Raw genomic sequence first — 27,513 nt, forward strand, 5'->3', positions numbered from 1 at the left:
GCTACTAGAATGGTTAAAATAAAAACAAAAAACAAAAAACAAGCAATGACAAAAACGTTGAGCAACTGGAAATCTCATACATTGTTGGTAGGAAAATAAAATGGTATTGCCACTTTGGAAAACAGTTTGGAAGTTTCTAATAGAGTTAAACATACACTTACTGTATGATCCAGCAATACCACTCCTAGTCATCTACCTAAGAAAAATAAAAGCAAAAGTTTACACAAACAGCTGCATGTGAGTATTTACAGCAGCCTTACTTACAGTAGCCTAAATCCGGATGCAAACACGTATCCCTCAATAGTGAAGGATAAACAACTGTGTACATCTATACAGTGGAAAGTACTCAGTAACAAAAAGGAACAAGTTAGGAATAAATGCAACAACATGGATGACTCTCAATAGCATTATGGTAAATGAAAAGCAAAACACAAAAAGCTTCATTGCTGTAGGATTCCATTTATATAACATTTTGGGAAAGGCAAAACTACAAGAACAGTGGTTTTCAGAAATTTGGGATAGGGAGGTAATTGACTACAAAGAGTCAGGAGAGAACCTTTTGGGGTGATGGAAATTGTGGCAATGATTATATGATTGTATACATTTATGAAAGCTGTAACTGTACACTTAGAAGGGGTGAATTTTACTGGATGTAAATTATACCTCAATAAATCTGAGTTTTAAGAAGGCATTACATGACTTAAAAAAACAATAAATAGTACAACAAGGAAAAAAGTTTGTCAGAACATGCAGAAAACATAAAAACTTAACTATTTTTATACATATGTATATATATATACACAAATAAAGGATATAGATAGATAGATAAATATATAGATATGCACAGAATGAGAGAAAAGGAACCACTTGGTGCAGAAAAGTGGGTCAAAGGGGCGCTTGGGTGGCTCAGTGGGTTAAAGCCTCTGCCTTCGGCTCAGGTCATGGTCTCAGGGCTCTGGGATTGAGTCCTGCATCTGGCTCTCTGCTCAGCAGTGAGCCTGCTTCCCCCCCTCTCTCTGCCTTCCTCTCTGCCTAAGTGTGATCTCTGTGTGTGTGTGTCAAATAAATAAAATCTTTAAAAAAAAAAAGTGATTGAAGAAATGAATGAGAACCTGTTCAAATAGGAAATGGAACATATGCTAGCTCTAGTAAGTTATCTGCAGCTTTGTCACCCTTTAATAAAAGGCTTTCCCACCTTCCCCTTTTCTTTATTTTTAAACTTCAGGCTTTGTTTCTAATACAAACGTTAAACAAAATAAACCTAAAGAAATCTGAGTGCTTATTATATACGAAGAACTGTACAAGTGCTTCTATGTTATTCTAATACACATAAGCATCCCATACTTAGATCTTATATCCTTCCCCCTTTAACCCGTTAAGGAAGGTGAAACTCAGAGAATTTAGTAATCTACCCAAAAGGTACCTGTGGCCATAAGAAGAGACAAGATGTAAACCCATGTCTGACTTCAGAGCCCATGAATGAAATATTAAGTACTCTGGAAATTAAAATATAATGCTAAATAAAAATCCTAAAGAAAAACTGGTATATGGGGGTGCCTGGGTGGCTCAGTGGGTTAAAGCCTCTGCCTTCGGCTCGAGTTGTGATCCCGGGGTCACTCAGCGGAGAGCCTGCTTCCTCCTCTCTCTCTGCCTGCCTTTCTGCTTACTTGTGATCTCGGCCTGCCAAATAAATAAAATCTTTAAAAAAAAATTTTTTTTTTAATTCAAAACTTGTATACATGAAGCTTAAAAGACCTTCCAGAAAACTAAGAAAATAGCCTCTTTTTAACTATTTTCAGCAGGCAAATCTAGAAAATTATGTATATTCCTTGCTTTCTGGAAACTTCAATGCTAAAATGCAGACTATATTTATTATAGAGATTTAACAGAAGGCATTAATAGTAAATCACAAATTTTAAAGAGCTGCTTTATAAATATTTAACAGGAATGTTCCTGCAAGTCTTACGCCAAATAAATGCATCATATATATAATTTTTTTTCCTATGCTCAGTGACATGTGATAACATAACACCAGATGGGAATCAGGAGACTTGGACTGTAGTCTTAACTCAGATATTTAGTGTTATGGGTTGAATCCTGTGCTCAAAATATATATGCTGAAGCCCTAACCCTGCATAACTCAAAGTGTGATTTTATTTGGAAACAGGGTAATAGAGATGTAATTAGTTAGCATAAGGTTACACTGGAGTAGGCCCCTAATTCAATATGACTGGTGTCCTTACAAAAAGAGGAAATGTGGACATAAGTATATCCACAGAGAGAACACTATGTGAACATGAACGCAAACATGGGAGTAATGCATCCATAAGCACCAGAATGCCAGATGGCCAGGAAACCACCAAAAGCAACAAAGGAACCAAACCTGATTACACCTTGATCTGAATACTAATCTCCGTATCTGTGAGACATTAAATTTGCTGGTTAAGCCACCCAGTTTGTGGTACTTTGTTAGGGCAAACCTAGCAAACTAATTACATTCTGTAATTAAATAATTTTGGGCAAATTATTTCAACATTCTGGGTCCTACATTTCAAGAGGTATATTTTTTAATATTTTTCCACTTATAAAACTTTTTACCAGGGGTGCCTGGTGGCTCAGTTAGTTAAGCTTTTTGCTTTCAGCTCAGGTCATGATTCCACGGTCTAGGATCGAGCCCTGCTGGATCTGTTCAGCAGGGAGCCTGCTTCTCCCTCCTCCTCTACCTGCTGCTCCCTTTGCCTGCCTACTTGAGATCTCTCTCTCTCTCTACCAAATAAATAAATAGAATCTTAAAACAAAACAAAACCTTTTACCAACTATTTTAAACATTTCCTATTATATTTGAATTATTTGAGTTATATTATTCCAGTTACACTCAAGTTATCTAAACATAGAAGATATTTCCAAATGAACTGAACAGATATTACTAGTTTTTCAAGGCATAAGTCTTAGCAGTTTAAGATTCTAATTCCTTTAGAAATTCATAGGCAAATGCTCCTCAAATAAGAATTACCAACTAATACCTTATCTAGTACTTTTACTTGTTGTGTATACCTTCCTCTTTCTACCAGTTCAATATAGCAAAATTATGTACTTCATAAAAAGCCAACTTCTTAAATTTCTCAATAATCTAGAATTCCTTGTATAATGATTATTTATGGCACACTACTCATCTTTGGTGATATCCAATTTGCTGAACATTGTTCTGTATCATAATTTCTTACTTTACAATTCCACCTTCAAATACTCTTTGGATCTCATTAGTCTTTATTTGGCACTTACAACTTTTGTGTTTAGTTTTATAGTTTTCTTCAATTTGAATACTTCCTTCCCTTGCTTTGACATCTCTATTAGCTTCTTTAATTTTGCCAGGATCTTTCGAGTTCTCCTTCAACCCCTACTTACCAAAGAGCTCTTTGGTTTTAATTTTCTAAAATCTAACAATAAACATTTTCACTAACTTTCAGTTTTCCCTCTGAATATATTAAATTATAAAATTGGTGGATATATCCCTATAGCCAACTTACAAGAGTAATAGGAATTCCACTGATTTGGTAATTAAAGACGTTCTACAAAATTTCAGACATACAAAGTCAGATACCTAGGGTGAGATGGGACTACAGACCCTAGACAAACCAACTCTAAAGACATTACAATTTTCATTATACCAAATATCTCTTCCTACCTAAATCCCAAAACATCTTATCTTAGTAAATGCAAAGAAACCACTTCATTTATCTTCATGAAAGGATCATGAAATGCTGGTTGATGAAATATCAGTAACATAATTTTAAACATGCTGCAAAGAGAAGGAATACACAAACCAAGTGAAGAGAAGAGAGGGCAGAAACAACCTCAAGTATATACAAAGGAATGGAATATATAATGAAGTTGATATTTCAAGCCAGTAGAGAAAAGCTGAATTATTCAACTAATGACATTAGAATACACAGTCACTTGGAAAACAATAAAAAGCTAAATTCCCTCATCACTCCTTAGACTAAAAGAACTCTCACAGGAGTAAAATTCAAATGTAAATTTCAGATGAAAATATAGCTATCTATTATATTATAGTCTTTGAAGTGGTAAAGACTATCTAAACATAACTAAATGCAGAAGTCATAAAGGAAAAGGTCAATAAGAGTATGTAAAAAAGTTTAATTTCTGTAAGGCTATAAAAGACTATAAAACAACGAAAGAATATACAAATGACAAACTGGGGAAAATATCTGCAATAAATATGACAAATGGCCAATTACCATGTTATCAGGAGCTTCTATAAATCAGTAAGGAAAGAAAAGAAAAAACAAGAATAAATGGAAGAGCAAAAAAAATATAAATGGCCTACAAGCACATTAAGTTAGTCTCTTAAATAGAAAATGCAATTTAAAATATTAAGATACTATTTTTATCTAGCATTTTGACAAATATTTTAACATTCACCAAAACCAAATTTCCTCAGTACTTCAGCGTACAGGAAAAAAGACACTCATACATTATTGGTAAGAGTGAAAAGTGGTAATCTTTTGAATAAGTCATTTGCCAGTAACTATTAACAATTTTAAAATAAGTGTTCCCACAATGTTTGCAATAAAAAAATTAGATATGAGGATGCCTGGGTGGCTCAGCTGGCTAAGCATCTGCCTTCAGATCAGGTCATGATCCCAGAGTTCTGGGATCGATTCCCATATCAGGCTTTCCCTGCTTTGTGGGGAGCCTGCTTCTCCCTTTTCCTCTGCCTCTCCCCCTGCTTTTGCTCTCTCTGTCAAATAAATAAATAAAATCTTTAAAAAAATTAGATATGATCTAAATGTCAAAAAAGGGGGGCAAATAAACATGATACGGTACATCCATACAACTCAACAGAATACAGTAGTTAACACTCAAGTCACGCTAGAAGAAAACAAGTCAGAGAACAGTAGATTTAGCATGATGCTATTTGTGCAAATAAAAATGAAGGCTATAAGCAAATAAATACTTGTAAAGGCATACAAATTACTTGGAAGAAAAAAACCGGAAATTTTACTTTGTCTATTTCTTGAATGCAGGACTAAGAGCAAAGAGAAGCATTTACTTTTTAAACCTTTTCATGCCATGGATCCCATTTTTTTTTTTACCATGAATATTTTAAAAACAGAATTTTTAGAAATAAAGAACAGTTTAAAAACTTCATAAACACTACTTTTGATTGAAGAAATACAACTAACATATTAAACATCTACAAGTTTTTTTTGTTTTGTTTTGTTTTTTTTAAAGATTTTATTTATTTATTTAACAGAGATCACAAGTAGGCAGAGAGGCAGGCAGAGAGAGAGAGGAGGAAGCAGGCTCCATGCTGAGCAGAGAGCCCAATGCGGGGCTCGATCCCAGGACCCTGGGATCATGACCTGAGCTGAAGGCAGAGGCTTTAACCCACTGAGCCACCCAGGTGCCCCAAACATCTACAAGTTTTATTGAATGGGCTAGTTTTATTGAATGGGCTAGGTCTTAAGCAAGTAACAAACTATAATAATTCAGAAATTCAACTTTCTTTCTATATTTATTCTACATACAGATAACTTATTTTTCATAAAATAAAAAATACTTTTTTTTTTCCTCACTCATTCACTTATAAGCCCTTCTCATTAAGAATTACTTCCAAATAACAAATTCTCCCAGGAAATACTTTATTTTTTGAAAGTATTTCACCCAATTTATCATTGCATAGCCAAAGAACATGATTAAAAGAAATTAAGAATAAGTTAATTGTTAAAATAAGCGTGAATTTAACAATGAATTCAGTTCTATCAGAAAAGGTGGGCTCAGACACCAGGTTCACCAACAAGTAATATGTTAATGGTTACAATTCTTTAAGTCTGGATTTCTTCACATATGAATAGTCAATTTTATAAGGGTGCCATGTGAGCAAATTCAACATTGACATTTACTTTTTGTCTTCAGAGATGAAGTGATACATATAATAGCCCATACTTAAGAAGAGCGAAGGATACCTACTTAACAGAGAAGATTAGTATTACATTTTGTAATTTAACTCAAGTACATGTTCTATTTGTAAACTTCATTATGAGAAGTTCACTGAATTCAGTTATATTTTGTAATTTCCTTGATGTATGTAACAGTGAACCTTTGAACCTACAGAGCAAGGAAGAGACTGAAAGCTGAAGGGGTTCAGGAATATAAATGTTTGTCCTTCTTCCTACAACCTGTTTCACCGTATCTAGAGCTACCACTCAGAATCTGCTGCCTCTTTCATCTTTTTACCTTCTCTATCACTACTTAGCTTAGTGAATACCACTTGGTCCCCTCCTCATCTCCTTTTAAATTGTGTCACTCTCCCACCCGTTTTTTTGACCATGTACCACAATGAAAGTTTTGCATGCAAATACAGGTATAACAAAACAACAAAAACGTACAAAGAAATAACAAGTTGTTTTTTTTCTGAGCAGATGCAATGTAATTGTTTATTAAAATTTTTTCTTTTCCTTAAATAGGTCATGCACTATTATCAGAGTTCGTAACTCAAAACAGGATAACTATATTTAACTCTATAGAAACTAACAGTACTCTAGGAATACTACTATTCAGTAAACAATAAAGGTAAAATTTCATTCCTTCCACTTTCACATCAACCAACAATCTATTTTCAAAGAATCAAGCGTAATAACTAATAAGCGTCTGACAATATGCAAAAGGAAGGAGAGGAAGAATCAAGGAAAGACACCTCAAGATCAAAAACATGTTTGAATCCATTATTCTGTCCTCTAGCATAATGATCTATCTCAAGGAAAATAAAACCCCAAAATACAAAACTATACACAACTTCAAAATACACCATATAATGTACAACATATATGTCAAAATAAATACTGAGCTTTTATGTTCAAAGTTTCTTTAAAATTCCTTTAAATTTAAATTTCTTTAAAATTGTTCTCAAGAATGGAGAGTAGTAGTTTCATTCTTAACACGTACAAACAATTCCTCCGTAAGTTTTTCCAACTCAATATTCAACTAAATTTGTTTTCAAACTCCGAATATACATGAGGGCCAGAATGTACGAAAAATAAGAGCAAAATACTATAGGATTTTCCTCAGTGTAACATAAACATATATAAGTCCGATTTAGAAATCAACACAGATTCAAAGAGTACTTTTTACTTTTATAAGCAATATAATTTCTATCACACGAATTCTCTTTGAATGTATCAGTAAAATCTATGATTAGTTTTTAATATACCCATTTCTAGATTGGCAGTACAACAGCACCCTTAACTGACCTCCATTCAACTGACCCGCTTTAGCCAAAACCTTTTTTTTTGCCCTTTTATTAAATATGTCAGGGCACACTGACTACTCTCAACTTATATGCTATTTTTAGCATATTTAACCACTTCTGATTCCACAGGTTCAGTTGTTTAACAAATCATTTGGTTGTTCCCAAACCTGTTTATGCCAGTTTACCTGTTGTGGTCCTTACATAATTAGTATTACATAAGTCTGGAATACAAGTGCAAAAAGAGGGTTGTTTCTATATGAACTAAGTTGAATGCAAACTAAGTAGAATGACTCAATAAAGGTGAGTCATTCTTTAAAAAGGTATTGAATTAGACAAAGGTGAGACATCTGTAAAATACTAAGGAAACCATAAAGTGAGAAGAACCTATACTTTAGTTTTTTCAAAACTATCCTTAAGGTTTTATTCCACTTTAGAGAAATCAAAACAGGAAATTGCAAACCATGCATTATGGATATAGTTTACAAGAACAAATTCTCTCAATTCCACATCCAAAGAGATGGTGTTAACATTATATAGATTTAAGTATTTTAAGTTAAAAATTTTAAATGTTAAGATACATTTTTTTTAAATTTTCTGCTTTAGTTTCTTCAATAACCTGCCATGTAACTGTCCTAATCTCATCAGATATGAAGTCTTCAAATACGTTTTTTTCTGAATCTCTTAAGGGCTTGCTCTAACAGCTAGAAAAATAGTATCTGTCTTTATAAAATAACTTCATGGAAAGAAGTATTAGACTCTATACTCCACAAAGGCAAAGATCTTCCTCTTTTATTCACAGGTAGATCCCAATCATCTACCACAGTTCCCAGTACACAGCTAATGCTCAATAAATACTTGTTGAATGAAGAAGAGGAACTTACTGTGATGACAGCCTTGCTAAGACAGATGGATCCTCTGCAGCCATACTCTGTCTCGTCTTCAGATTTGTAGTAACTCAGAGTATTATTTTTTAAAACTACCCAACGATCTTGCCACCCATGAATGTAGTTTGTCCACTGGAGGTAAAGGGGTGGGGGAGGAAAACAAAATATACAAGTCAGTATTTTAGAGATCCAAACTTCTAAAACAACTATCAATCTAAATTTAAAATGTGAAAAGTTCTAGCCTAACTGTAAACAGTAAAAATTACAAAAAGTGAGTTGAGATTTTCTAGATTGTATGATTTTCAGTAATTTTTACAAAATTATAAATATTGTATTTTCTTCTTTAACATTTGAGGAGTAAAACATGCAGATTTCAGTTAAAAATTCTGGTTTTTTGTGTGTTTTCATCCTCCCCTCTTCACCAACTTCATGACACCTAAGATTGTTTTGGTCTCTACCATAATTACCATATTCAACAGAAACCTTAAGTTTGATTATATAGCTTCTCATTCTCCTACACCAAGTACTGCAGGAAGACTTCAAATCAACAGAAGTATGAAGCTAATCATGTCCAAATATTACTTTTAAGTTTTTCCTATATGAACAGGTACGATATTTATAACTATATCCAAGCAAAAATACTAGATCATTAATCTTTAAGTCTATATCAACTTTATTTTTCGTCCACAGAACTCATTATACATACTAAAAATAATTAATTCATTTTATTGAATTATTAAGATTTTTTTAAGTCCAAGAGTAATAATACAACTATTAAAAAAAAAACCTGGTTTTCAAAAACATACTTGAATTACCAGTTTCTAGTGCCTATAAACGGTTTCCATGTTGCTAACGTCTTGCTGCACGCTGCAGATCACAATCAATAAACTTGCAAAGGCAGAAACGCAACCTCTATGGGAATTCTTGATTTTGCATATTTTTATGCTCTGGGGGTTTTATGTATGTATAGACAATTCCAAAAACTATCTAATTCCAACACTATCTGCCAAAAACTAATTCAAAATGGATTGTCAAAAATATACCACATTGGCTCAGGCTCTATACCCATTGAGAAATCTTTACTTTTCTATTCCATACTCAGCATGTTTGAGACAGTTCAGCTCTTAAATCTTCTAAGGCCCATCATTACGACCCCTCCCTGAGAGCTCATCCATGCCAGCAATTTAACACATTCTTTCCTATGAGCTCACCAATCACCATTTCCTTATTTCTAACTCCATGTGACTTACCACCACTCATACACTGACTTGAAACAATGATGGTTACATACAAAACTGAATTATCTCCTCCTGTCAGGTACACTTTCCTCCCTATGTTTCTATTTCCTTTGCTATAGTGGTATTTCTGTAGTCATTCAGAGTCAAACCCAGCTGAGTGTTCCTGTATTGTATGGAGAGAGTAGTGCATATAAAATCGGATAGACCCTATTGGTTATGTAACGAGTTTTGACAAGTTATTTAACTTCTCCGAGCTTTATTTGCTTGTTATTTGAATGGCTGAAAAAAATCATGAATACCCCTACTATATTCATAAGAGATACTGTTTTTGTCAATCTTTATAGCCTGTCATCAACTCCTAGTCATCTTTCCTTCATATTAAACCCTAAATTTGGCTCTTCTCTATTTTCAATTAGTCCAATCAAATTATCAGGTTACCAGATCCTGAGAAGGCTTAACAACCTTACCTCTAGATATCTTCTGCATTTTCTTTCAAAACTTACATAATCTTATTTAATTATTAAGCACACTGACTTACTTATCTTACATATTAATCTCACTGAACCTCTAGCTCCAAAATTTACATGGACAACTCCCATTGCCTGTAATACAAATTGTTTAGAGTGGCATACCTTAATCTTAGCTCACTTCTAATTACTGCCCCTCAGAGGGCTGGTAACTATGTGACTGTGGTCAAGTTACTTATCCTCTGTTTCTTTGTTAAACTCTACCTCTTAAAGTGGTCAAGATGAAACAAGAATAGACTTACAACTCTGCCAGGCACACAGTATTTTCTTAGTTGGAACCAGAGTTATGCAGAACTAATGAAGCTTAACCTTCAGTGCAGTTCACTAGAACAGACCTATTGCACAGTAACAGAATGGGTCCCAGCAATTGTATCGCCATTTTTAAAGTTTTTCTTATAGAGGACCCAATAAATTACACAAGCTTCAAGACCCTTTACTTAGTAAATGTTAGCTTCTCCGAGAAGGCAGATTTTTGCTTCTCATAACATTCCCTCACTCTTCCCAATCTAACAGAGATAAGGCAACACGCTACACACAGAAGAATCAAAGGTTTCTGTTGCCAATAATCCAGCATGCAAATTTCAAGAGGAAAACAATACATTTAGAATAAGAGTCAGAACCAGTTACACATAAAATACTATGGGAACTCAAGGGAAGGAGATCTGAAATGGCTGGCAAAAGAAGAAAAGGCTTCATGGTAAGAATAGAGTTTGAGATAAACTCCAACGATGGGGGTTCCTGGGTGCCGAGGTTGGTTAAGCAGCTGTCTATGGCTCAGGTCACAATCCCAGGGTCCTGGGATAGAGCCCTGACACTGCACTCCCCGCTCAGCAGGGGATCTGCTTCTGCTTTTCCCTCTGCCCCTCCCCCTGCTTGTGGTCTAGTGCTCTCTCTCAAACATAATCTTTTAAAAAAAAACCCTCTAAAGAGGGATAGAATTTCAAACAGCTAGGTATGTGGAGAAATAGATAAGGTAAACCTTGAAGGATGGAGAGAATTCACAAGAAGCTTGACGGCATTTATTTTATCCAGGCTGTTTCTCTCAAGTCCCAATAAGGAAGGCATGAATCTTTTCCCATCAACATCCATCCTGATATTTGTTATAACCACCTAGAATTACTGTCTATCCAGTATTTGTGGAACCTAAAGTAGCTCAGCGGGATAGCTGCCTTGGGCTCAGGTCAGGATTCCCCGGCCCTGGGACTGAGCCCTGCATCAGACTCCTTGCTCAGGGGAGAATCTGCTTCTCTCTCTCTCTCTCTCTAACCTGGCCCCGTGTTCATTCTCTCTCTCCCTCTCTCTCTCAAACAAAACAAAATCTTAAAAAAAAAAAAAGTGATTCCATAGAAAATATGCATCATAGGTATTTCCATGTATTTTAAATTACCACACAGAAAATAAAAAATTTGGACTGGTGTATTTCTAATATAAGTTTATGCCCTCCGCCCATTCCAAATTCATTCCACTTGGGAGGGGAAGAAACAAAACACATTAGTATTGAGAATTACCTACGTTACTCAATTAAAGGGAAAAAAAAAAAACAGTTGCTGAGTTCTAACTCTTGCATAAATTACCAGGTGAATACAAACAGATCAAAATATATATGTACTTTAAATTTTAAAACATGTTCTCAATATAAAATATGCTTTTAAAAAATATTTTATTTATTCATTTAACAGAGAGAGAGAGAGAGAGAATACTCACACAAGCAAAGGGAACAAGCAGACACCCCACTGAACAGGGGACCTGACTCGGGGCCTGACTCTGGACTGGACCCCCCCAGAACACTGGGATCACAACCTGGACCAAATGCAGATGCTTAATCGACTGAGCCACCCAGGCATCCTCAATATAAAATATTCTTGATTAAAAAGCTTCCAGAAATCATTATATATAATCATACATTGTTAAATTTCAGGGAAATTTCCATCATAGCCGTTAACAAAAATGCCAAAAACTATATTCCTGTTGATTCTACATATGCAGCAATATCAAAGTTATTTACCTACCATAGAAGTGATCAAAAGTATGTTTCTCAACATTTAAATATCAAGGAGATAGTTTTTCATTTTTTGTCATACTGTACCTACTATACTGCTATGCAAACAGTGAATACTCAGAGCATTGGGGACTCTTTCCACTAGTCACCCCTCAACCCCCCCAAAATAGTAATACCAAATAGATCGAAAGTTCAGCCTGTTCTGTAAAACACTTACCACCACCAGAATACTAGTTTGGAAGTCAGCTTTCATTTAATGAGATAAGTGATGAATCTACCAGAATTCAGAAGCAAAGAACAAACCTGAAATTCAACCTTACAATGTATACCTACTATACAATGTGTTAAGTACAGATAACTAAATTACAACCTACATTCAATCTAAAGAAACCCTAGGGAGCTTCACTTTACTGAAAGACTTTCACTGCAATTCCAATGATGACAATATCAAGACACATCATGATTTTTCTGCCACGTAAATAAAAGTTAACACTTCCAAGTCTTAATTCTGACATTCATGTCTTACCTAAAGCCTTTTTCACCACTTTCTAAAGATAACAGAAAAACCTAGTATGAAACAATTCCACCATAAATGTCCAAATGCTTAGCGAAACTATGTCTAATGGAAGCAGGGTAGTTTCTTTCTTTTTTTTTTTTTTTTAAGATTTTATTTATTTATTCGACAGAGAGAAATCACAAGTAGGCAGAGAGGCAGGCAGAGAGAGAGGAGGAAGCAGGCTCCCTGCTGAGCAGAAAGCCCGACGTGGGGCTCGAACCCAGGACCTGGGATCATGACCTGAGCCGAAGGCAGTGGCTTAACCCACTGAGCCACCCAGGCGCCCCATGGGTAGTTTCTTAATAGTCAGTGGCTGCACATGATCTTGTATCTTATGACCAGCTTTGCTGAGGGACTGGCATTTCTAAAACTTTAACAGGAAGAGAGAAGGAAGTAAAAAAGGCAATGTGGGTCTTCTCATAGCAAAAACTTTAAACGAAGAAACAAGCCCCAAACCATGTACTATCAAAAGAAAAAAATCATCCATCTTCTCTCCTAAAAAGGGCCTCATCTACTTAGTTAACTACAACTATGTGCTTTGCTAAAATTTTGAAAAAGGGTTTTAAAATTTTCAGGAAAGATAAGATGTGTTTTCCTTATTCTGGCCCTTTGCAAGATTTTTTTTTTTTTTTTATTAATAGTTCTCTTCTTCCTGGATTAAAGGTCGGCTTCTATTCTGACATGTCCCAAGTTACTATGAGTATTTCTCATACCTATCACGTGCCGATTCAATAGCTCTTTTCTGAGCTGGGGAAAAGGATGAGAGAAAAAGTACAAAAGTCCTCCTCGCTGAGACCTCTCACTAAATCTAACTTGGCATAGTTTACCACCTCAGATTTCCGCACCATGCCCAGTTGCTCCGGCTACTGTCTACACCACCACATCCACAGAATCTTCCAAACCTGCTCTGCATCTCCGGACTAACCTCGTTTGAGAGTTCTGATCTGCACTGCTCCCATACCCAGTCGTTCGCACACTGCTGTTGCCCAACCCGGATTCCTACAACCGGGACAGATGTCGCTGAGTCCCAAGTCACGGTGCGCATCCCACTCCCAAACTGAATCCGGGGCTGGTACACGTTTTCTCCAGTCTTCGGCCGCCACCGCCGCCGAGCCCCAGGGCAAGCGAACAGGACAGTCCCCCTCTCCCCCGCCCCCCCACCCCCACCCTGGCACTCCTGCGGCAGTACTCAGCCCCGCACCCCGGCACATTCCGCAGCCCCCGCCCCGGGACAGTCCGTGACTCCCGTCCAACCCCACCCCATCCCTTCAGCGGCTCGCCTCGCGACAGGTGGAGTCTGAGCAGGGGGCCTTCGGACCCGCGGGTTGCTCACCTTGCTGAGGACTCCGCAGCGCTCCACAGGCGGCCCGGACTCCGTCTCCGGATCCTCCTCGGAGCCCGACGAGTTCCAGCTCTGGTTATCCGACATGGAGGCGCGACAGCCGATCAGGAGACCGGCCCCCGCTCCCCGAGCTGCGCCGGAGGAAGCGCCCAGTACCCGGGGTAAAGGGCCGGGGGATGGCGAAGGGAAGAATGCCCGCTCCGGCTTGGGGGGGAGCTGGAGGAGGGACGAAGTCTGGCCGCTGCGCCGCCGCGCCTGACACCGAGCGGACCGGGGAAGGAGGACAAGCGGCGAAGGAAGCCTGCCCTTCCAGCCGTCAGCCGCCGCCGTTGCCGTGACCCCTGCGCTGCGCCCGGCGCCACCACCCGAACTCAGCCCCTTCGATGCCAACCTCAAACAGAAAAGGAAAAGGAAAGAAGAAGGGAAGAGAAAATCCAGCTGCAGAAACCCGGGTCCACTCACACCTCCGCTACCGCCGCCATCTTCCTGCCTGGCCCACTATTTACCCTCCCCTCCCCTTTCCCCTCCCCTTCGTCCTCCCATTCTCCCCCTGCTCCCCGCCCCGTCCCCCTCCCAACGTCTGACGAAGCACGCCGAGGGCTAGAGGTCCCCTCCCGCACCCTACCTCCGGTTCTCCCGGATGACGCAGAGTGGAATGGTGGGAGGAGCAGAGAAAGGAGGAGGGATGGAGTCCCCGTTCTGTTGCATTCTGGGAAGGTCGCTGCTCCGTCAATCGCGCGGCCTCCTGGTAGTTGTAGTCGGGATCCTGAGGCAACCGGTGAGTGATCCGTGCCGGGAAGGCTGTAGCCTTAGGGACGAGTCAGGTGGTAGGTGGGCTTCGTTTGATAGTTGTGTGATTCGTCCCCTCGGCCACCCTTCTATCTCTGCCTAGCGTGTTTATGACGAACCTGCGGACCTTGCGGGCCCGGACGTGAGATAACTCTGCTGAGGATGCCGGGCCTGCCTTCCACGGCTGTTTCCTGAAAACCCGGGAGCATCTTGCTCCTTTCCAGGGTGGGAATGTACTGGCGTTTCTGCCTCAACCGCGGGCCAGTGGTTTGCACCCTCTCTAGTGAAAACGGGGTTTCTGTCCGCCAAATCCCTTCTGCAAATGTTGAAGGTCTTTTTATCTCGCTCGTTAGAAGTTAAACTTCAAACTTGAGCTTTCCCGCGTTTGGAGGAAGAATTCTCAGTCCCTTCTCACCAGAGCAATCACTTCTATTGTTGGATTTAGTGTTCATTTTGTTGATAGTACTTTTGAAGATGTCAGAGAATAAATAACGTTTGAAGAATTTTTAAAGTAAAATGAGAATGTGAAATGGTAGACTGGAGTTTATTCTAAGTTGTAGATGAGTACCTTCCCGAAAGCCGGGTTAACCATCTCTACGGGCCTGTGTCTCTGAGAAATAGGAAAGGTTGTGGAGTAGAAACTTCATTGCATAAGAAAAACCAAAATGCAATAGTCTTACTGAATAGTAAGAGATTAGGAAATAGGAGGCTGTCTATAAGACTAGAATTAGTAGAAAGAACGACCAATAGAAGAGCTAATGGAACTTTGTCTATTTTTGCATAAATTATTGGGATAATTTTTATTGTGAGATCTTTAATTTTTAACTTCAGTTCTTTCTCCTCTCGTTTGCTACTTTTACATCTTGTCAATTTCCTAATAATTGCCAACAACAAAATTCATTATTAAAGGTTAGAAAGGGTACCTATGTACTGTAGTACCTGGAGAATAGGAGTGAAATTTTGAGTATAAGGGAAAAGGCACAATGGCCAGAAATAACTCTGGTAGCCATGGAGGTCAATTTAACTGGGATTTTCAGGAAAACAAAACAAAACAAAACAAAACAAAACAGAATGACGGGGAATGTCTCTGAGAAGTACCTACGATATCTTTTCGTTCCCTTAAATTGATGCTTATGCATGCTGAATTTGTTGTAAATAGGTTACAGATCATTTTTCCATTGTGAAATCAAGTAGTAATTCATAATAGAAAGCCATTCAGATGAATAAACTTGAGATAATGCTTTTGAAAATACTTTGACAACATGTTAACACATAATCCCAAGGTTGTCATTCAAAAGAGAAAACAGAAGAAACCCACTTGTGCATATTTTCCTCTTTATTGAATTACTAAATTATATCTTTAGAATTTTGAATAGTGTAACAATTTTTACTTTCCCTTTGGTTTTCTAATATGATTGGATGTAATATTTGATTCTTTTGAGCTCTTGGTTTTAAAAGGACCTTAGTCTTAAGGAAATGATTGTGAATTGTTGAGAAATCCACTTCATAATGTGACTTAGAATCATGGGAGCATAGTATATGTTTATATTAAAATTGAACTTTCCATTGTCTTTTGCGCATTTCTAAGTTGTGTGTGGTTGCAACCACCAGCACTTACATCTCTGAGGTTCCCACCTAGCAGGAAATTGCTTCACTGTAGCGGTCTGTTTCTAGCTATAGGGTTGAGGGAGAAGGCATTCTGAGAAAAAAATCATTTAACATACATGAAGATCCCATGATAAATGTTGAAATGAATATATTAGACTGTATATATTATTTTGCTCCCTAGAATGTGAGTCCCATGGAGGCAAGAATTTAAATTTTTTTCATCCATTTTTTTCATCACTTTTTTCTATTCTTAGTCCCTAGAATAGTGCTCAGCACATAGAAGGCATTCAATATAATTGGTATTATATTTCTATCTTTCAATTAATAATTTAATGAACATATAATTTGCAAGATACTTTGCTGATGACTGGGTGATTTTAAGATACTAAAAAGTTAAAAAGGGGCCATAGGGAGCTCTGCCTTGCAGGAGATTATAACAGAAAACAAGGTAAGCAAAGTACAAATGTTACTTTAATAGCTGAGCTAGTGTTTGAAAGAAGGTAACCTTTATTCCTACCACTTGACAGTGACAAACCCTGTTCTCTAACCCTTTTATCTAATCCTCCTCCTGGATCTTTGTAGGCCACTTGCCCCAGGTCTTTTCAGTTAAAAACAATGGCTACTTAGAATTCTAAAGAAGAAAGGATTGTCCTTGTTTGCTTATCTTTCCACCAAGTTATAAAAACTATTCAAAATAATATAACTTAGTAGATTTTTATGACTTGCTACTGTGTTTATAACATTCATCATGTCCCCTAAATGAAGTTCAGAAATTTAAAAAATGTAAAAGCTTCTCTTAAAGCCTCTCTGCCTTTTCCAATTTAACCATAACTACGTGTCCTTTTAAATGCTTTGTTTCGTAAAAAAAAAAAAAAATCTTAAATGCTTTGTTTCCCGTTTTGAATACTAACTGATGATACTGGTTTCTCTTCAATGTTCCTGTGAGACCTGTTCAAGAACTGCCACTATGGTGATTCCTGTGAGTTCAGAGTGAGCAAGCAGATAGTCCCTGGGTGTGAATCTTAGCTGGCTTCATCCTTAATAATCACATGAATTTGGATGTGTATTTAATAAATACTAACTTAATAAATAACTATTAGTTAACCAATAAATAACATTATTAGCTTTTTATTATCTATATCCCAAATGCCATGCTGTTAAATGCATTTGTAAATGAATATTTGTGTAAGTATATCAAAATGGATATTCATTTGTATGGTGGTGAATGCATCTATGTTCATGTCTGAACATGTAAACACTAGTTTCAGAAATGGACTACAAGAAACTCGTATGTTTTCATCTTTTGTGATGTTATAAGGAATTATTGAAAATACCCTTACAGGTGTATTCACAAAACTGGATATAGTATAGTGTGTAAAGTGGATACAGGAATATCGAGTATTCCTCGATACCTCGATTGCTCCCCTTAGTATCTTAATCTTTTGTGTTGGTGCAGAAAAAAAAAAAAAAGATTGTATTTTACCTATACATGATCAACATTTGGCATGCTTATCTTCCAAATAAACGGTTTTCAGTTAAACTTAGATCTTAACAGGTATATTCATATTTAGTGTAAGCAACCCGAGTGTACTAGTCTATGAATGAACTTTAAAGGATTGTCAACTCTCTAAAAGAAAAAGGTAAGTGATTCAGCCAGCAAAATCAAGTGTATTCAATAAATTTAAAAAAAAAATTTAATTACAAAAAGAAAAAATCAAGTGTATTCAAGAATAGCAGAGGAATTGCAATTTGGGACAAGCAAACCTTGGTGAACCAAGGGCAAATCCAGAGAACAGAGGAGAGCTTCAATTTATAGAGGAAAGGTGGAAGTCTGGAGGGGTTATTTTGAACAAAAGTTCATTGGAAGAAAATGATAGTTGGAAGTGGTGGTGGCCTCTCGTTGGCTGCAGGAAAGGGCAGCTTGCTATTAGCACCAAAAGGCCATCTTCCTTCTTCCTTCTGGACTGTTAAAGTTATGATGAGTGGTCAGTTTTTGAGAGCCCTCTCTTCATGGTTTTCCAACTCCAATTTTACTTGAGGTTTCCTTAACATATTTTCACATTTCCACCCTTTGATAAAGATCTTTCTTTAAAAGCAGTGCTGATCACGAGTTGGGTCATCTGTTCCTTATTAGAATAATTTTTGTCCCTCTGTGCCAGGAAGGGCCTTTCTAGGTGTCATGTCCCACATTGGAGGGAAGTGCACAGATTGGAAACTGTTAAGGCAGCATTTGAGTAAGGAGAGGGTAGGATGGAGAACTCTTCAGGCATTTCCCATCTAAAGTCTGTATTTTACTGAAATTTTAAATATTGGAGATCCCCTTTAGAGTACACCAAAGTTTCTACAAAGGTTTGACAGGCAACAGGTATAAAACCTAAAAATAATACTAAGTAAGTTGGGAAGAATAATGACCTCCATTTGTGTATTCTAAATCAGCCCAAACCTGAAGACAACCAGCTAACAAGATCAAAGGACCATAGACAGGTAGAATTTTTTGTAGTCAATATGCTTGCTCTCTGGGGTTTTCTACTTCTCCAGAGGAATTTATCTATATGCAATAGGTGGTATTTGCTATTGCATAAACATCTTGTTCAGCAAGTAGGTAATCAAGGGCTATGTGATTATCCAAAACAACTTTAATGAGACATGTGATCATTGTTGACCTACTATTGCCTTAGTGCTGGAATCAGCAAGTTTTCCCAGTCCCAGAGAGAGATTCCTAATCATTCATTCCCTGGCATGAACACCCACCAATGGGATAAGCGCCCTTATGATGGAGGCAAATCCGAGTAATGTATAACTCCTGGGAGTTCCCATTTAAGGCAGCAATGAAGGTTTGATGCAGAAGACCAATGGGAGGAAGAGTAAAAGGCTTCAGATTTATTGTGGATGTCCATGGGCTAAGTATTGGCCTCCAGTCTGACAGCTGTGTAAACATTGGGCAATGAATGGCCCACTTGCCACAGGCAGATAAAACCAGGTTGTGCACGCAAGACTCCTGTGAGAGTTTAATAGTGCTGTTAGTTGGGATTATTCAATTGGCCCTTTGAACCAAGTGTCAGCGGTGTTTGGGGAATAATTAGGGAGAAACTATCCTGTTCTGTGGACTTTATTCTTGAAGGGTATATAGAGGGGGCTTGTTTTATTACAAGGGAGCTGACGTAGTAAACAGGAAACCGTATAGGCAGAATAAATATGGTTAGTTGCTCTGAGAGTTATGATAGGGGAGAGCTCAAAGAAAAGTACAGGAAAACCTGGTTGTAGAAGTTTGACTCTGTAAGAAATATCTGGAGAGATGTGGGTAGGGTTGGTGGTCATGGAGATGAAGGAAGATTTTGCTATGGGGAAGACTAAAGGGTTGCAACTCCTGTAGACAGATCCAACAATCAGAAAGGTTTCCCCTTTTTTCAAGAGATTGGGAAATTCTAATGAGGGCATATGTCTCTCCAGGATAGACAAGGAGAAAATGAGGTGAGAAAATGCAGAAAGAAGAGAATAAACAGGCCTGATCCTGTCATCTTGGAGAGGCTGTCTGCTTCAGTGTCCTATGCTTCATTTCCTGGAAATCTTCAATTTAAGGTCAGCTGTTGATGTGCAGGTCCAGTGAGGGTTTGGAGCTTTCTTTAGATGAGACACATGAATCTGGAAGTCAACTCTTGGAGTTTAGTGGCCCAAGGATGGCCCATAACACTTGATAAGGGCCTTTCCAGTGAGCTTGAAAAGAACCTTTTTGGTGATGTCTTTTCCAAGAAATGAAATCTGCAGGTTGCAGCGCATGGTGTTGCAGGACTTCATCTCCCAGGAGTGTGCTGTGGGAAGATTGCCCTCCTAGAGCATGATTATTTTTGAGGGATGTAATTCGGTCTTTGCAATACTGAAATATATCTTCTTTTATTACATGGGTCTGAAGGAAGCTAGAGATACAGAACACTCAGTAATTATTTCAAAGGGTGAGAGTTTATGAGTTCTGAAGGGGTGGATCTGAGATTTAGTACCATCAGCAATACTTTTGGCTGAGGGAGTTGGACAATTTCCACAAATTTTGCCAGTTGAATTTTGATGATGCTTTTCGTTGGTTTGACTAGTTCTAAACACTGAGGATGGTAACAATGAAAATGCTGTAGAAGTGGCCAAACAGCTCAGACTTGCTGTAATATTTGACCAGCAAAATGGGTTCCTCAGTCACTGTGGAGCTCAAGAGGGGTTCCTTCCACAGGGATGACTTTTTTCCAATGGGATTTTAGCTATTGAAGAAGAAGTAGCTTATCTATGTGGAAAGGATTCAAACTAGAGGGAAAACATACAAATCATTAACAAAACATATTTGTATTCATGAGATAGACGCATCTGAAGAGAGACCATTTAGAAGACCTCAAATAGTCCTTTGGGCAATTTATAGTGCCCAGGGGCAGTGTGAACAGGTTTCTTGAATTGTTTTTTGGTGAGGCCCGCTTGCTATTACTGGACAAAGGGGAAACCTTCTTCCAGCTGGACTATGCAACCTTTCACAAGTGGTACGTGCATGATAGTCCTCCCTTCATGGCTTCCTTAACACATTTTCAGAGGATCTATCAGATTTTTTGAGTAACAGGACAAACTTTTGCACTTGGTGAAAAAAAAAATGACCAAAAACTGGTCATAAAATCTGGTTGAATAAAAACCTTGTAGTTAATCTCACCAGATTATGTGCATTCTTTACATACGGTTGGTCCCCACAGCCAGACAGCTATGAAATTTCTCTCTTCTTCCTACATATGCTTTACTGGTTTCTTTCTCCTCATTTCTCCCTTTCCCCTGCATTACTATTGTTTATATGTATTGTATATAACTATCGCCTGTTAATATTTTCCCTCTTGTATTCCTTGCCTACCATAGCAGTCATTGACAGCAGTGATGGGACAAACAGAGGAAGGAGTAGGTGAGAAATAGTGAGAAGATGGGAGAAAAATAATCTGTAATGGAACCTCCCATTCTGTTTTAATTGACTCATAGGAATAGAGAAGGGAAGCTTATGTTATTGCTATTCTTAATTCTTACTTCAATCCTGTTTCCTGCCTCAGTATCCCAAGAGCCCCCTAATCCTTTCACATTTTTTCAGGCCAGTGTGATTGTTCTTTTCTTCCTGGTCTCAAATCTAGGCTTGATGTCTTCTTCCTATATCTTAATCTCATATTTTTGTTTTCCTCCAAGGGGAATAATTATGATTCTAAATGATGAGTAGCATTAAGTTAGGTTATTCCTGTTATGGAGATGGAGATTTAAGTAGGGACTGCCAATAATTGCTTTTCTTGCTTTCTTTTTTCTTTCTTCTGTTTTCTAACCACCCACACTCCATTTGGATCAAAACACTTTTATTAACATCAATTATTATTATATTATGTTCATACTGCTAGGTCTTATTCTGTTACTCTGATTCCTAAGGTGACTTTGCATATATCTCTTGGATTCCCTTGTGTATTGATTTTTAACATTTTTAACTCAAGGACAACTATATGGGGTGTAGGGAGGAACTCATTGATACCTTATTGCACTGCATGTTGCTACTTAGGAAAATGTCACATCCCATAGAATGTTCTAACATTTGGCAGTAAGACAGTGATTTTAGAGACGAATTTATAGAGCTACCTTTTTTTTTTTTTTAATCTTGTTTCTTCTTGTATAGAGGAGGGCCAAGCCAGGCATGTTCTAAGCAGAAATATTCTTTCTTACTATTGAATAAAATTGAAATTGTATTCCATTATCTTTTATTTATATCTGTTTGTTGTTGTGGGATAAAAACTTGTCAGGAGTGGTTAGTATTTCATAGATTTCACTGTAACAGTAAAAAATCTTTAGTCTAAAAAGTACACAGTACACATTCATAATAGATGAACAGTGCTATTAATACCCACTCTCTGCATGTACACTTTCTTTCTGTTTTTAACCCTCAAGCTTTTGAGTCTCTAAATTTTAACCTCTTTAACTTACATTGAGAAATTCGCTTTTCAATATGTTGAAATCCTACTGTATAAGCAGTGTGGTATTTTTAAATATTGGTAGGATCCTCATAATGGTTATTTTGTAAATGTGTTTTGCTTCCTGTTTTTCTCCCCAGCACTTTCATTGTTTCACTTTTACTGTAATTTCAGATCCTCTTCTCCTTAGTCAAGTAAGCTGAGAAATATTGTTACAGAACTATACATGTTGTTATGGTGATATAGTTTATGAATATACAGTTTATGTTCATCCTCATTTAAGGTATTTATTAAGACTTCCTATGTGATTGTCCTGTAGGGTGCTATAAAAATAGGAGATCTATACCACATATTTAATAGATTCATTGCTATCTAGCATTGTACTGTCTAGGAATAAGGGTAATAAGTGTGTAATGATATTGATATGTTTTTAACAGTGCCAGTATTATTAAAGAACAAGTAAAGATTTAAATTGCCTGTCACATAGTAAGTGTTCAGTAAATATCTAAGGAGGCATAGAGTAAGTTTATGTGGTTGGTGATTAAAGAGAAGCTGTAGGGGCGCCCGGGTGGCTCAGTGGGTTAAAGCCTCTGTCTTTGGCTCAGGTCATGATCCCAGGGTCCTGGGATGGAGCCCTACATCAGGCTTTCTGCTCAGCAGGGAGCCTGCTTCCTCTCTCTCTCTGCCTGCCTCTCTGCCTACTCCCGATCTCTATCTGTCAAATAAATAAATAAAATATTTAAAAATAAATAAATAAAGAGAAGCTGTAGGAACTGCAATTAACAAGGCTCAGGAGAAAAAATTACTAACAGGTTAAAACTAATGAGAGACTAAAGAACCAAATTCCAGCATGGCTTTTTGTAAGGAGTAAGTATCATTTGTTAAGAACCTACTCAATATTAGACATTGCTTTAGGTTTATTATGTTTGGTGTTCATGCGTCACAAAAATCCTGCAAAATAGACATCCTTATTTACATATAAACTAATGCTCAGAGAAGTTAACTGAGTTGCCCAAAGTCGTAGCTAATTAATAGTCTAGTTAGGACTTTGAAACTCAGAGACTTATAATATGTACTTTCAATATATATAAAATTGATTTTAGACTCAAAAAACAAAAGCAAAGACAACTATTATCCTGAAATGATTAAACATTTGAGAATCTGTTAGAGCCTGATTACATTCTGGATATGTTGCATAGTTTCTCCTTAGTTTGAAGTTTTTCTTTTGAAAAAAATTCATCCACATACATTTTTAAGCTGCAGTAGTATATTATAGAGACAGTTTACAGGGCTTATCTGTGATAACTAAAGGGGTGTGCTAGCAAGTCTATGTTTTAATTATCTATAGATAATTTAAGTGATTTCTTTTGCAATTATTCTTTTATCTAATGTTGATAAAGGAATTATGTATTGATTTAAGTCTTAGTATAAGAGTATTTCTCAGAAAAAAATAGTCATTTGTATCTATCATTTTATTTTTTATATTTTTGAGTAATTTTATGGATAATCTTGAGAAGTAACAAACAAGAGATGGTGAACAACAACTTCATTAGGGATTGCAATAAAAATTGAATCTTAGTAAACAAATTTTTATTCTGTATTTTTCTAAAAAGAGTAATGAACGTCCTTTGAAAGCAAGTAGCTACTCATCAATTTTTATGCATGATCCTGGATCTTTCCATCTTATAAATAAAGATTCCAGGTATAATATGCATCTTTAATAGATTCTTTATCTTGGGCTTATAACATCAAAATGCAGTAATATTGAAAACTTTGACGTCTCATAATCTTGTTAAAGAGAAGACATCTATTTTCTTTCCTCCATAATTATAAAATATTTTCACTCTTATATTTTAAACACCCTTAGAAATACAAGTCCAATAAGGTTTTCATTTCTACATCATCTATTTCCTTCCTTTCCCCTTTATATACACATCTGCCTTAGACGTTTGCTGACTTACAAGCCATATTAAGTAACTTTTAGTGCATAAATATCATAAACTGTCATATGTCCTGTTAACAAAATGGGATGTTCCAAGTTCTTGTTGCAAAATACTCTGTGATGAATTCCTTCCTGTTGAATGACTAACTGGATGGGAATGCCATATTTGCTTTTCTTACAAATTCATTGTTTACTCATTGATTCTTAAATTTGAGAAGATATCTATTTGAGTCATCTGAAAATTCACTCTGAGATTTTGTTTTTAAGATCAACTTCACCATCATTATGGTCAAGAGTGTGATTAGTTTCTTTACATTCATCTTCCTATTTGTCTAATAATTATGAAACTCTTCTGTCAGTTTTCTTATCTTTGTCAGTATGGACAGAAAGTGAACAATTCAGAACTTTCAACTATGTTTAGCTTTCATTAAAAACTTTCATCATTGAAAGCTACCAAAACCCAACCCCTTGCAAAAATAGTGTATAATAGTGTATATTATCTATATTTTTCTTATACTTTTCCTTCAAAGATGTAATACTGTGGGCAACACAATTAGAAAACTGAAGGATGATATAATAGTGATAATTTATTTCACTCCCAGGTCATCTTTCTGATGATTCCATTATTTTACTTTCTTATGATTTTATCTTTTAGCATAAATGATTAATAATTCCTAGGATAATGAAATAGCAAAATATTCAAGATATAGGAAAGTAAGTTCCCTAAGATACCATAATGTATCTTTCATTTATAAAGGGATCGCTATAATGTATCTTCAATCTGTAAGAATCGAATCCATATAGAAATTGCAAGATAGAGTGAATTTTATTCTGTTAAAAATTTAATATTTTGTTCATTGGAAGGTTTCTAAGAAAAAATAAGGTATGAAATATCTGTGCTTACAATAAAGTTGCTCGAAGAAGAAACTAAAACTAAAACTGAGTCTAATAGATTCTTTTAAACCAAAGGTTAATTAACTATGTTCCTTAATTTTCTTTTTTATAACCAGCCACAAACTAGTTTGTATTTCCTTCTCCTATCTCAAGTAAAAGGGTTAGCCATTTTAATTCCAAAATAATAATAATTTGACCAAATAAAGCATTCATCCTAAAGATTCCAAAGTACTTGATTAAAGATCAAAGTAATTTATTTTTAATTTATCTTTATAGAATTTAATTAAATTATTATCTTTATCTTTAATTTATCTTTATATAATCCAGTGAAATTTTTGCATTAAAAATAGATGTATAAAAAATCTTTTATAAAGTATTTAATATTTGCCCATTGAGAATAGTTAATGATAAAATATTGACAGAAGTTTTAGTTTTTTACAAAGGAAAAGCATAGCGATCATGGGATCTCACTGTAGCAAGCATTTCATAGTAGAACCACACTGTATAAATCATGATCTGAGAGAATTATCAAAAACCAAAGTGAAGTCAAAGGGATTGGTGCCCTACATGTAGAAATATTTTCTTTTGCCCTCAAGCAGACATGTGAAAAATCTATGAAAAAATGCTAATAAATTCCAGAGATGAAGGTCTTTTCTAAAAAAAACTTTGCTTCTTTCTAGTGATTATTGTTAGTTTTTTATGGGGTGAAACCCTAACTATTTTGTGATTAAGATTAATATATGATACTGCAGACGGAAGTTTAACAGGTGCATAATTTAAACAGATTTTGTTATTCACATTCTTGACAAAAGGGTCAGGATATTTTTAAGGCTCAGGAAGTGTTTTTTCTCTTCCTCCCTGAGGGTAATTTTGGGGGAAAATGTAAATGTATGCAATATGAGATAGGAGAGGTTGAGAAGAGCACTGCTGCTGTATGTCAAGGACAGAGAAAACTTTCATATCTTTAAAAGGACAGTTGAAGAGGAAGTAGAAGTAAGGGAAGGTGTTCATGGAAAATACAGGAACCTGGAGTAGCTCTTTCTTTTGGGGAGGGGGGATTGTGCCTGGGTACATCATAGCCAAACTGAGGAAAACCAAAAATGAAGAGAAAAACTTGAAAACGGTCAGAAAGAAATGACACATCAGGGGCGCCTGGGTGGCTCAGTGGGTTAAGCCGCTGCCTTCGGCTCAGGTCATGATCCCAGGTCCTGGGTTTGAGCCCCACGTCGGCCTTTCTGCTCAGCAGGGAGCCTGCTTCCTCCTCTCTCTCTGCCTGCCTCTCTGCTTACTTGTGATTTCTCTCTGTCAAATAAATAAATAAATAAAATCTTTAAAAAAAAAAAAAAAGAAATGACACATCACACACAGGGAACAACAGTATGAACTATCATGATCTTAACAAATTATGGAGGCTAGAAAACAGTGGAGCAACATCTTTAAACTACTGAAAGAAAAAAAAAAGCCTGTCAAATTTATGTCTGATGAAAGTATCTTTCAATAATAAAAAAAAATAAAATAAACCTGCTGGCATCTTCATTATATATATTTAGCATACTGATTAAGGAATGTGGGCTCTGGAGCCAGAATCTTCAATTTTAATTTCAGCTTGGACACCTCTGGTGATCCTCGGTGAATTACATAAATTCTCTAAGATTCAATTTCCTTATGTATTTTACCAATATATACTTTAGTGAGATAATATCTAAATTAGTGAGTAATCATGAGAGAATGCTTTTTAAACACTTAGTACCTGCTTAACATAAGGAAGTTGTTTGAAAATGTTATCATTTATTTATATGTATTTTTAACAATGTGGCCAACCTTTATGGAATTTCATGCTTTTTATTTGCATCTTCCTCACCCCCCCCAGCTTTAGAGAGGTTGGATATATATTGAAAAAGGAAGAAACCACTGACAGTATTGTAAACAAGAAATCACTTCTGCTACTACTTTGACTTGTACAGAGACCAGATTTAGGAAGTTTTCATTTTCAGAGAAGATTCATTCATTCTTTCTTTCTCTTTCTTTCTTTCTTTCTTTCTTTCAAGATTTTGTTTATTCAAAAGATTTTATTTATTTATTTGACAGAGAGAAGGAAAGCACAATCAAGGGGAGTTGCAGGGAGAGGGAGAGGGAGAAGCAGGCTCCTTGCTGAGCAGGAAGCCCATTGTGGGGCTCGATCCCAGGACCCCAGGATCATGACCTGAGCTGAAGGCAGCCACTTAACCAACTGAGCCACTTAGGCTCCCCAGAAAATTCTTTTTTTTTTTTTTTTTTGAATAATTTTTTCCCTTTGTTTTATGTTGGCTTTAGGCAGAAATTAATTTTTGTTGGTATTATTACATAAGACAGTCCCTGGTAGAAGTGAACTCTTTGTTTTAGATGCCATGATTATTGAATATATTACCCTTTGGATCACTAGAAAGGTCTGTAGTTGGTTCCCGAATACATTTTAGTACAGTCTGAACGGACATCATATTTTAATAATTTTATTTTCGTTTCCTCGT

General features: G+C 36.5%; 2 protein-coding genes across 10 annotated transcripts in view; one reads left to right on the forward strand and one right to left on the reverse strand.

Moving 5' to 3' along the window:
• CERT1 (ceramide transporter 1) overlaps positions 1-14,312 on the reverse strand; it is a 112,688-nt gene extending 98,376 nt beyond the window's left edge. The window contains exons 1-2 of one of the 2 annotated variants that reach the window (XM_047729061.1): positions 13,811-14,312; positions 8,155-8,289 (exon numbers count right to left, since the gene is read on the reverse strand). In XM_047729061.1, the coding sequence (XP_047585017.1) occupies positions 8,155-8,289; positions 13,811-13,906 (231 nt within the window). In that variant the 5' untranslated portion in view covers positions 13,907-14,312. The remainder of the gene's footprint in view (positions 1-8,154; positions 8,290-13,810) is intronic. The other variant, XM_047729060.1, reaches the window with a different exon arrangement.
• Positions 14,310-27,513, forward strand: part of POLK (DNA polymerase kappa) — a 67,944-nt gene continuing 54,740 nt past the window's right edge. For 2 of the 8 annotated variants that reach the window (XM_047729052.1, XM_047729059.1), the window contains exons 1-2: positions 19,667-19,795; positions 22,345-22,453. The gene's annotated coding sequence lies outside the window, so the exon portion shown is untranslated. Of the gene's footprint in view, positions 14,598-14,617; positions 14,834-19,666; positions 19,796-22,344; positions 22,454-27,513 lie in introns of those variants that run through there. The other 6 variants (XM_047729055.1, XM_047729058.1, XM_047729054.1 and 3 more) reach the window with 4 other exon arrangements.

The sequence above is a fragment of the Lutra lutra genome, chromosome 5 (assembly GCF_902655055.1).
Source record: "Lutra lutra chromosome 5, mLutLut1.2, whole genome shotgun sequence".
Lineage (NCBI taxonomy): Eukaryota > Metazoa > Chordata > Mammalia > Carnivora > Mustelidae > Lutra > Lutra lutra.